The sequence below is a fragment of the Drosophila santomea genome, chromosome 3L (assembly GCF_016746245.2).
Source record: "Drosophila santomea strain STO CAGO 1482 chromosome 3L, Prin_Dsan_1.1, whole genome shotgun sequence".
Classification (NCBI taxonomy): Eukaryota; Metazoa; Arthropoda; class Insecta; order Diptera; family Drosophilidae; genus Drosophila; species Drosophila santomea.
The window spans coordinates 3,246,167-3,254,092 of NC_053018.2; the positions used below are offsets into that span (position 1 = coordinate 3,246,167).

At 46.8% G+C, this 7,926-nt stretch overlaps 3 protein-coding genes across 4 annotated transcripts; 2 read left to right on the plus strand and 1 right to left on the minus strand.

Annotated features, from left to right (window-relative positions):
• Positions 1 to 157: 157 nt before the first annotated feature.
• On the minus strand, positions 158 to 5,263 carry LOC120449199 (erythroid differentiation-related factor 1). The gene is made up of 6 exons (XM_039631562.2): positions 4,918 to 5,263; positions 2,400 to 4,866; positions 2,094 to 2,343; positions 1,723 to 2,034; positions 1,466 to 1,659; positions 158 to 1,402 (listed from the first exon to the last, which is right to left on the minus strand). The coding sequence occupies exons 1-6, from the start codon at positions 4,936 to 4,938 to the stop codon at positions 1,017 to 1,019; spliced, it is 3,630 nt and encodes a 1,209-aa protein (XP_039487496.1). The 5' UTR covers positions 4,939 to 5,263; the 3' UTR covers positions 158 to 1,016.
• Positions 5,264 to 5,387: 124 nt separating this feature from the next.
• Positions 5,388 to 6,262, plus strand: LOC120449203 (guided entry of tail-anchored proteins factor 1). 2 transcript variants are annotated; one of them, XM_039631568.1, is made up of 3 exons: positions 5,388 to 5,406; positions 5,470 to 5,587; positions 5,643 to 6,262. In XM_039631568.1, exons 2-3 carry the CDS (start codon positions 5,516 to 5,518, stop codon positions 6,105 to 6,107), a joined length of 537 nt encoding a protein of 178 aa, XP_039487502.1. In that variant the 5' UTR covers positions 5,388 to 5,406; positions 5,470 to 5,515; the 3' UTR covers positions 6,108 to 6,262. The 2 variants fall into 2 exon arrangements, with proteins under 2 accessions (XP_039487502.1, XP_039487501.1); XM_039631567.1 differs by having other exon boundaries at positions 5,393 to 5,410.
• A 59-nt stretch (positions 6,263 to 6,321) lies between these two features.
• LOC120449201 (signal recognition particle receptor subunit beta) lies at positions 6,322 to 7,582 on the plus strand. Its single transcript, XM_039631565.2, has 3 exons — positions 6,322 to 6,505; positions 6,591 to 6,897; positions 6,955 to 7,582. Exons 1-3 carry the CDS (start codon positions 6,400 to 6,402, stop codon positions 7,274 to 7,276), a joined length of 735 nt encoding a protein of 244 aa, XP_039487499.1. The 5' UTR covers positions 6,322 to 6,399; the 3' UTR covers positions 7,277 to 7,582.
• Positions 7,583 to 7,926: the final 344 nt, after the last annotated feature.

A 7,926-nucleotide genomic window follows, 5' to 3' on the forward strand; every position in this document is an offset into this window, starting at 1 on the left:
CGTAAGATTCCGACCGCATGACTCTTCGTGCTCCGGATCCACATAGTTTCGAGCACTATTGCAGGTAGTTTGCCCCACGGTGCCGACAACTTGACACCGATTTTTCAGTGACACAGTGAAGTCAAGGCAGTGGCCTGAAACTTCTGCTGCGTTGGTAGAATTTATATACAAAAGCAAAAAAAATTGAGATAAAATTACAATAAAATTATAAACACTTAACCGTTCCACTTTCCAAACTGCCGCACTAAGCTTTTTATAATATTCAAGTAAGTGGCGCTACACAAATTGTGAATGGCTCATAGGCGGGCGCAAACGTTTAATAATGAATAATAAATTATTTAGATGTTGGCCAGGCTCAGGGTCCCAGCAGCCAGTAGCCAGAGAACGGGTGAAAACCATCTTTCTCCGTATGCAGTTTCTCTGCCAGATTGCTTTATTGGGATTTAAACTAGTTGCTTTGCGCTTAGGAATTAAGTAAAAATATTATTGTAAGACTGGGAACTGGAACTAGCAAACGACACGATAAATATTAAATAGTAACAGTATTCGCAATGTAATGCAAAAGTAAATCGGCTAAAACCTCAACCCAAGATTGACGGATCTGAACATCCATCACAAGTCCGATATAGCTAGCTTGTTGAACAAGATATTCAGCGGAGGCTAATCTAGATAAACGACACGTTTGGGCCAGGGCCCTCAGACTTTATAAGAGCCGAGCTGCCGATGATCAGATCAGAAAACTGGCTCCAAACGTTTGCAAAATGAGTAGTCTGCGTTGCAAGGTGAGATGAGATGATTATGGTTTCATCGGGATGGGTACATTAATGGTAATTTCGATCTGCAGGTCCTACAGTTGGCGGTGCTGCTTGTGCTTGCTGCTTTGCAGATGGGAACAGATCATTTGGAGAGCGACGATAATTGCGGCTGCGGGCGGCGGGGCTGAGATGAGACATCAATAAACAAGCGACGAGTAATGCATACAATTCGAACTGTTGTGGGTTCTGGGGTAAAACCTATCAGAAGACACGTACGGCTGGTCGCGGGGCCAGCTGTGTTTCGCACATGGCCCGTAGCCGGGCGAGCAGCATGTGCAAATGCTTTAAGCAAGCTGTCGACGATTGCTGGGCCCCTAGGCCATGTTTCCCAGTCAAGGTTTCCATATACATGCGCTTGTACAGCTTTGACAACTGCTTGGGATCCTTGCCGGCCAGCGTGAGCTTCGTAAGCGTCTTCAGCGCATTCTGCAGGCGACTCTCAAAGAGCGTCAAATGGCCGGCAAACTCGTCATCGGCCACTTGGCCACTGTTAGTATCGATGACGTGGGCAAATATGAGCTGACACTGTAAACAAATTTCCAAAGCCGCTTGCATTTGCTTTATCTTCTGTGCGCTGTGGGTGGAAACTGCCGGAAAATGGAAATAATGTATTTCTTGACTCCTGGTGACCTTAAAAACGGTATACTCACGTTCGGCCAGAAATTCGTAAAGGGAAATCCGTTCTAGCTGCACCACCAACAGGTCTCCCACCTCCTTAAGGCTCTCAAGTATTTGTGTGGCCTTCTCGTAGTGGTATTTACAGAGTTGTAGAGTAGGTTTCGGCAGCTGAGAGAAATCACAACAACCATGAGAACGCAGCTGCGAGTAGTGGAAGGAGGCAATCCTGGAAGTCAACAATTGTTTATTTGCCATTTAACAATATTGCAAGTCAAAGTCCTAGACCTACCTTTTGTGTATTAAGCCCGATCGAAAACTGTATAGTACTTGGCGCGCTCCAGCGTGTTCGACATCGCAAAGTCGCAATGATTTCTGTAGCAATTCCAGCACTTCTTTAGAGGCGTCAACGAGGCTGGATTTGTCTGCTGCACTATGGTCCTGAAGTTGTTTGGCTAACGTAAAAGTGGCAGTGGATAATTCCCAATGGACGAGGTCCCATAGTTCGGGGTTTGCTTTACGAGTATCCAGACAATCCTTGGCCTTCTCATAATAGCTGAATGCCTCGTTATAGAAGGCTTTTTGGCTATCTAAGGTAATAGCGCTAAATGAAGATGATACATAATGAGTTAAAAACGAAATGCCAAATGTATGATACACTACCTTTCATTGGGCATAGTAAGATGGGCGCGCAGGCGCATAAATCGACCAATATTGCAATATAGAAAGGCCAAATTGACATTATCTTCTACGGCAGTGAAGGCTTCTACGCCTCGACGTAGGCAATCATAAGAGTTGACTGTTAGCTTGACATACAACGGCTCGGAAGGATCTGCAGTTGGACTGTCATCTGCTTGCTCAGTTTCAGCGCCCTTTGTGGACTCCTTCTTCTTCATTAGCTCACTGTACTCCTCTGGAATATATAATTTGTATCAGTTTGTGTATATTTCAAATAGTTCTGCTACGCACCTTGAGCCCAGTACATGTACTTAAGACCTAGCTCGTTCCGCACGTTTCCTAGTCGCCGAAGCAGTTCATTGCTTTCCGCTTTCTGAGCATGCTCCAATGCTTGTTCGTAGCACTTACAGCTGTGCAGCATCACTTGCTCTACGTTGTTAGAAGGTGCCAAGGAGGGCAGCTCGTCTTCTTCGCTTTCCAGTTCCTGCGCCAACTCGTCGCCAATGACGTCCATGGAAACATCGCGCTCCTGAAACTGCTGCACATACTCCTCAATGCACTCCCAGTTTTTCGACATCTGGAAAAAGCAGTCTCCTGCCCGGCCTAGCAAGCAACTGTACTGCGAAACCACATTGGCCATATACTTGTTGAGCACCTGTTGGCAACGACAGGCCAGCTCAATGGATCGCAACGTAAATCCATAGCGGCGAGATTCGTAGTAGTGCTCGGCCAAGGTGGCAAATGTTAGGCAGGCCTTCTCCAACAGCAGAAGCTTTAAGTGGACGTTCCAGGAACCAAAGTGCTGTGTGTTAAACTTGGCACTCATCTGCCGATTGCTGGCATTGACGGATTTGGACTTGGCAGTCGTGGCAAGTTCCTTCGACTTGCTGCGTTTGGCCCTGGAGTTTGGTTTCTTTACAACTGGTGCCGGTTGCTGGCTCACTTTAAGCTGCTCATATGGTAAAGGAATGGCGCTACAAGGCTTCGCCATGTTCGGATTTTGTTCCTCGTGCAGAATGCGACGCTTCTCCTCTTGCTTGGCATTTGTCTCCGACTCCTTCAGTTTCTCCTCTTGACTTCCATTGAAATACTGCAGGCAGGATAGTCCAGCACTAATGTGCTCCAAAGAGAAGCTACACCGCTCAGCAGTTGTAGCTATTAGAGGAGCGGGCTTGGACTTCTTGGCATGAGATTTAAAGTCTCTTAGGGCATCACAAATATGACGCACAGCGACGTTAGCTCTGCCACCGCCCTGCTCGCTACTTTGGTAGCTCTTCTCACTTGGGTAGTCTAGTAGGTCGTCTTCATAGTCCTCCTCGTCCTCCTCTTCATCGTCATCATACAACGATTGATCATCTGAATCAACTTCCTCGAACTTGGGCGCCTTTGGATCAATGCCCGCCGGCACATGTAGATCTGAAAGTATGTAGTGGGACGAGCTCACGATTTGTGGGTACTGTTCCTTGGGCAGAAGCTTAATACAGTTATCCAGCAATGCGCGTATGTTGCCCGCTGCCTTGGGACTTATGTGCGGCAGTGTGTTCTTCATGTTTCGAGCTACTGAATAAAGCAGCATTCCCACCGGAACGGTGAAGGGATTAACCTGTTGCTGGGGCGGATCTTTCTCCGACTTCTCAGATGCCTGACTTTGGCATAAAGTAGTTAGATCATACAATTTAACTACGTCGTCGTTGCGCCCCTTGAAGAGCCAATAGGTGTGACCCGCCTTGGTGGCATTGGCCTTAAGAAAGGCCAGAATGTTCTGCGCAACGTTGCGAACCACTTGGGGTGAAAACTGCGAGTTCTCCAGGTACGGCAGGTCCTCAGTCTTGATGATCTCGTACTTTTGGACAATGCCATCCAGATGATAGCACATCACTACCTCGGGCACATTGCACATAAGATTGTCCAACCAGTAATCGATTCCGGTTAGCACATTTATGGGCTGCGCGGCATCCCTTAACCGCAAGCTGATGCACGGCCTGTTGGGTCCTCCAAATATGGGCATATCCGTGCCGATAAGCATGCGTATATCCTCAAATGTCCAGACTACGTTTCTATTAAAGGCATGGCTGGACTTTGGATCTGGCACGTTCTCCTCTATCTTCGGTTCTGGAAGAACTGGTCCCGTGATGGGCAATCCCTGTTTGCGGCTGGTTAATTGTGTGGGTGTAGTAGCTACATCGTAATCCAGCTCATCACCAGTTTGCTTCAGGCTGTGATAAAGGAACTTGGACAGCAAATTCTTTGTTTGCAACGCCTCGCGGGACCGCTCCTTCAGGCAGTAGTTGTGCTGAGTATCCCCATAGGTCAGGACGTGCTCCAGGATGAATGATCTTAGCCACTTCCAGTCGTCGTCCGCCTTTCGCAGCAGATACTTCTGGATGTCGAACTCATCCAAGAGCAGTGTGTTGCCCACCTTGTGCACAACCATGCTGATGGCGCTCTGCGCACTATAAGGCAACTTAAGCAGCTGCTTGATGTTCTCCGCGTCGCTGACCACATCCACCTCTCCCACGCAGTCCGGAAACATCTGGCCCAGTCGAAAACTGGCGAATCCGGCACTTTGATAGAGGGCCTGATGCAATCCATGGCTGCTGTGCGACGTGGTTAGCCAGTTGAGAGGCGGAAGATTCAGGTTGGTGTTGCACTCCAGCCGCTTGAAGTGGGCGGGCACCGGCACGGGAGACAACTTAATCACCGCCTGGCTTTTCACCACGTCCAGCTCGTGTGGCCCAATACTCCTGCACGGTTCAATCTATCGAAGTACAGATGTTATTTATGAAGTTTTCACGGCACACAGTCTCACCTCTTCATTTCTATCTTCCATTATCGCGCTGGCTCATTGGAAACTCCCTGAAAATCCAATCCCGTCGAATATTCAAGAAACTTCGAGCAGATGTGTTTTTGTTTTGCCGGCTCAGCTGAGAGCTGCGGAAATTATCCAACACTATAGGGCAGGCGCTGCCAACTTAGTGTAAGCACAGTTACATGGGAGTAGCAAGAGTTGAAACATTTACAGTAACAGGGTTTTACTCAAGCTACATTTTAAGTCTTATTATCCTATGGCACACAATAAGCCCAACTCTTAGCCAATACTTCACTTGGCAAGTCATCTCGTAAATACTTTAAATTCCTGTTTCCAACAAATGCTCCACTTACACTGACTTGTGTTGCAGTGCTTGCTCATAACAAAAGCATATTTTTCATTTCAATAATTCTTTGTGGATATATTTTTCATATGTTGAAAATTGACCCCTCTTCTACACCGCTGACCAATGCCAATCAGCTGACTTTTGTAGGTTGTTATCCAGCACTGCCTTACTATTTTGTTTTTCATTAGGAACACGATTTATTACAGACTATTGCAAATTTTCACGATTTTGGCCAAGAACTGACATAAAAGCATGACGCTGTTTGTGCTCATTGCCCTGCTCAGCTTGCTGAACACAATCCTGCCAGATTTCATAAAGAACTACGTGAGTACCAGCCGCATGAGAAAAACCCCGTGCTCAAACTTACCCTGACCCGCAGCTCAAAGTGTCGCGATTGTGGGGCGTAAGGAACTCCGCGGAAGTCCGGCAGTTGCAGACAGAATTGGACGCCGCCCGGGAGCAAGTGGAGGTGGTGAGCAATGCGGAGCATTCCGGAGAGTACGCGAGGACCATCAAAATCATGCGCGCCGAGCGCAAAGTGTCAGAGGCGGAGGCGAAACTGAAATCCGCCCGGGGAATGGAGAACTTCATGCGGATGAGCATCGATACGGCCATGTTCTACGGATCCAAGGTGCTGCTGTCCGCAATAACCGTGTTTATCAGCATCCGGAATCGAGGAACGCCCGTCATGATCATCGATGAAGCGATCAGCTTGGCTCCGTTCACAGGTCTCCTCAGTTTTCCTACTGGCGTGGCCAATGCCATCTCTGTGCCCGCCTGGGCATTCTCCTGCAACCTGACATTTCGCCTCATTTACGGCTTGGTGAAAAATCGTGGGGCGTGATTCAATCCGGGCGATATCCCTCCATTTCATTTAGCTCTTAGAAGGCGCTTGAAACTATGTACTTTGTTGGTTTGCTAAGCTTCATCACGCATTAACCCTTGAATGTAAAGGCCCAATTTTATGTAAACACATCAAATAAAAGTATTTTCACACAAGATTCACTTTAAATCACGCGCCTTGGTCTGGGACCGTTTTACAGCACTGCTCGTAAACATAGTGTTGCACAGTGTTTGCTCTAGATGAGTGCGTGTCATTTTCCCCATCCAATTTGTTTGGTGTTTTGTTAGCCGCAATGGACAAACTAAATGAAAATGCCCGAGAGCGAAAGCAAATCAAGCTGGGCGAGATCGACACGGGCCCCATACTAGTGGCCCTACTGCTGGGCTTCATTGCAGTGGGTGAGTACGCCACGTGGAGTTGGCCTTTTGTCCCCGGGAGTCTCACCTGATGTCTGAAATCCAATTCACGCGTTTTCTCTTTTAGCCATCTTTGTGATCCTGCGAAGGCGCTCGGCTGGCCGCAAGGACTTTCTGCTGACTGGTCTCAGTGAATCCGGCAAAAGTGCCATCTTCATGCAGCTGATCCATGGCAAATTCCCGGCCACTTTTACTTCCATCAAGGAGAACGTGGGAGATTACCAGGCGGGCAGCGCGTCGGCCAGGCTAGTGGATATACCCGGACATTACAGGGTGCGCGACAAGTGCTTGGAGCTGTATAAACATCGTGCCAAGGGCATTGTTTTTGTGGTAGACTCGGTTACTGCTCACAAGGATATCCGTGATGTGGCAGAGTGAGTTTTCAATTGCTGTTCAACCCAGTTCCCATGCTAATCTCGTCGCTTTTCCAGTTTCCTGTACACCATCTTATCAGACAGTGCCACACAACCCTGCTCTGTCCTTGTCCTTTGCAACAAGCAGGATCAAACCACCGCCAAGAGCGCCCAGGTCATTAAAAACCTATTGGAATCGGAACTCAACACAGTGCGCGATACCAGAAGCCGCAAACTGCAATCCGTGGGCGATGAGGATGGCAGCAAACCCATCACATTGGGCAAGCCTGGACGGGACTTCGAATTCTCACACATCGCACAGAATATCCAGTTCGCAGAGGCCTCCGCCAAGGATACTGAACTAAATACCCTCACCGATTGGCTTGCTCGTTTGCTGTGAATTGGGTACACAAAGCTCTCAGACTGAGAAAAACTGGATTCCTGAAGGAAAGAATGCGGAACACAAAACAACAGATTGATATTTATTCTACTGCTTAAAGCCATCAATGTCGTATATATGCTATGCCTATATATACCGCTGTTAGTGTATAAATCCGTGCATTGTTAAATATCCTCTTCTCCAATCCTTTGCCCTCTGCCCATTTTCCCGTCTTATTTTAGGTTATTGTGGAAATTTTTATACTTTTAGCATTAATTTGTCGGTAGATATGTGATAAAGTCATCTATAAACCGATTAAAAAAGAAACCCAAACGAGTTATGAATTTTTTGACGCAGATACTGATTGTGGGATCACGAAGTGTTATCTTTAAAAATTAGAATGGCGAAAAATGTTCTATTCATTTTTAGCAAATACCGCCAGAATTCAAACTGAGTTTATGTGTATTGATTATCGATAACTAGCGATATGCTTACGTTTTTAGTTCAATTTCCAAACAAAGTTTTGGCGTGGCGCCACTTTTTAAGCATGTAAGATGTTGCGTAGAAGTCATGTAGAATTATCACAACGTTTACTTACTTTGTAGCTTATTTTGCATTAAATTAATAAAGACGTTAAAAAATTCTAAATAAATCTAAATGAAAATAAAATT

Excerpts from the sequence above, each read along its gene's own strand:
- LOC120449199 (XM_039631562.2), bottom strand. The coding sequence starts at position 4,938 with ATGGAAGATAGAAATGAAGAG. Across the intron at positions 2,035-2,093 it reads CTTACTATGCCCAATGAAAG|CGCTATTACCTTAGATAGCC; the intron begins GTAGTGTATCAT and ends ATCTTCATTTAG. Across the intron at positions 1,660-1,722 it reads TCGGGCTTAATACACAAAAG|GATTGCCTCCTTCCACTACT; the intron begins GTAGGTCTAGGA and ends GTTGACTTCCAG.
- LOC120449203 (XM_039631568.1), top strand. The coding sequence starts at position 5,516 with ATGACGCTGTTTGTGCTCATTGCCCTGCTCAGCTTGCTGAACACAATC. Across the intron at positions 5,588-5,642 it reads CAGATTTCATAAAGAACTAC|CTCAAAGTGTCGCGATTGTG; the intron begins GTGAGTACCAGC and ends CCTGACCCGCAG.
- LOC120449201 (XM_039631565.2), top strand. The coding sequence starts at position 6,400 with ATGGACAAACTAAATGAAAATGCCCGAGAGCGAAAGCAAATCAAGCTG. Across the intron at positions 6,506-6,590 it reads GCTGGGCTTCATTGCAGTGG|CCATCTTTGTGATCCTGCGA; the intron begins GTGAGTACGCCA and ends TTTCTCTTTTAG. Across the intron at positions 6,898-6,954 it reads GATATCCGTGATGTGGCAGA|TTTCCTGTACACCATCTTAT; the intron begins GTGAGTTTTCAA and ends TCGCTTTTCCAG.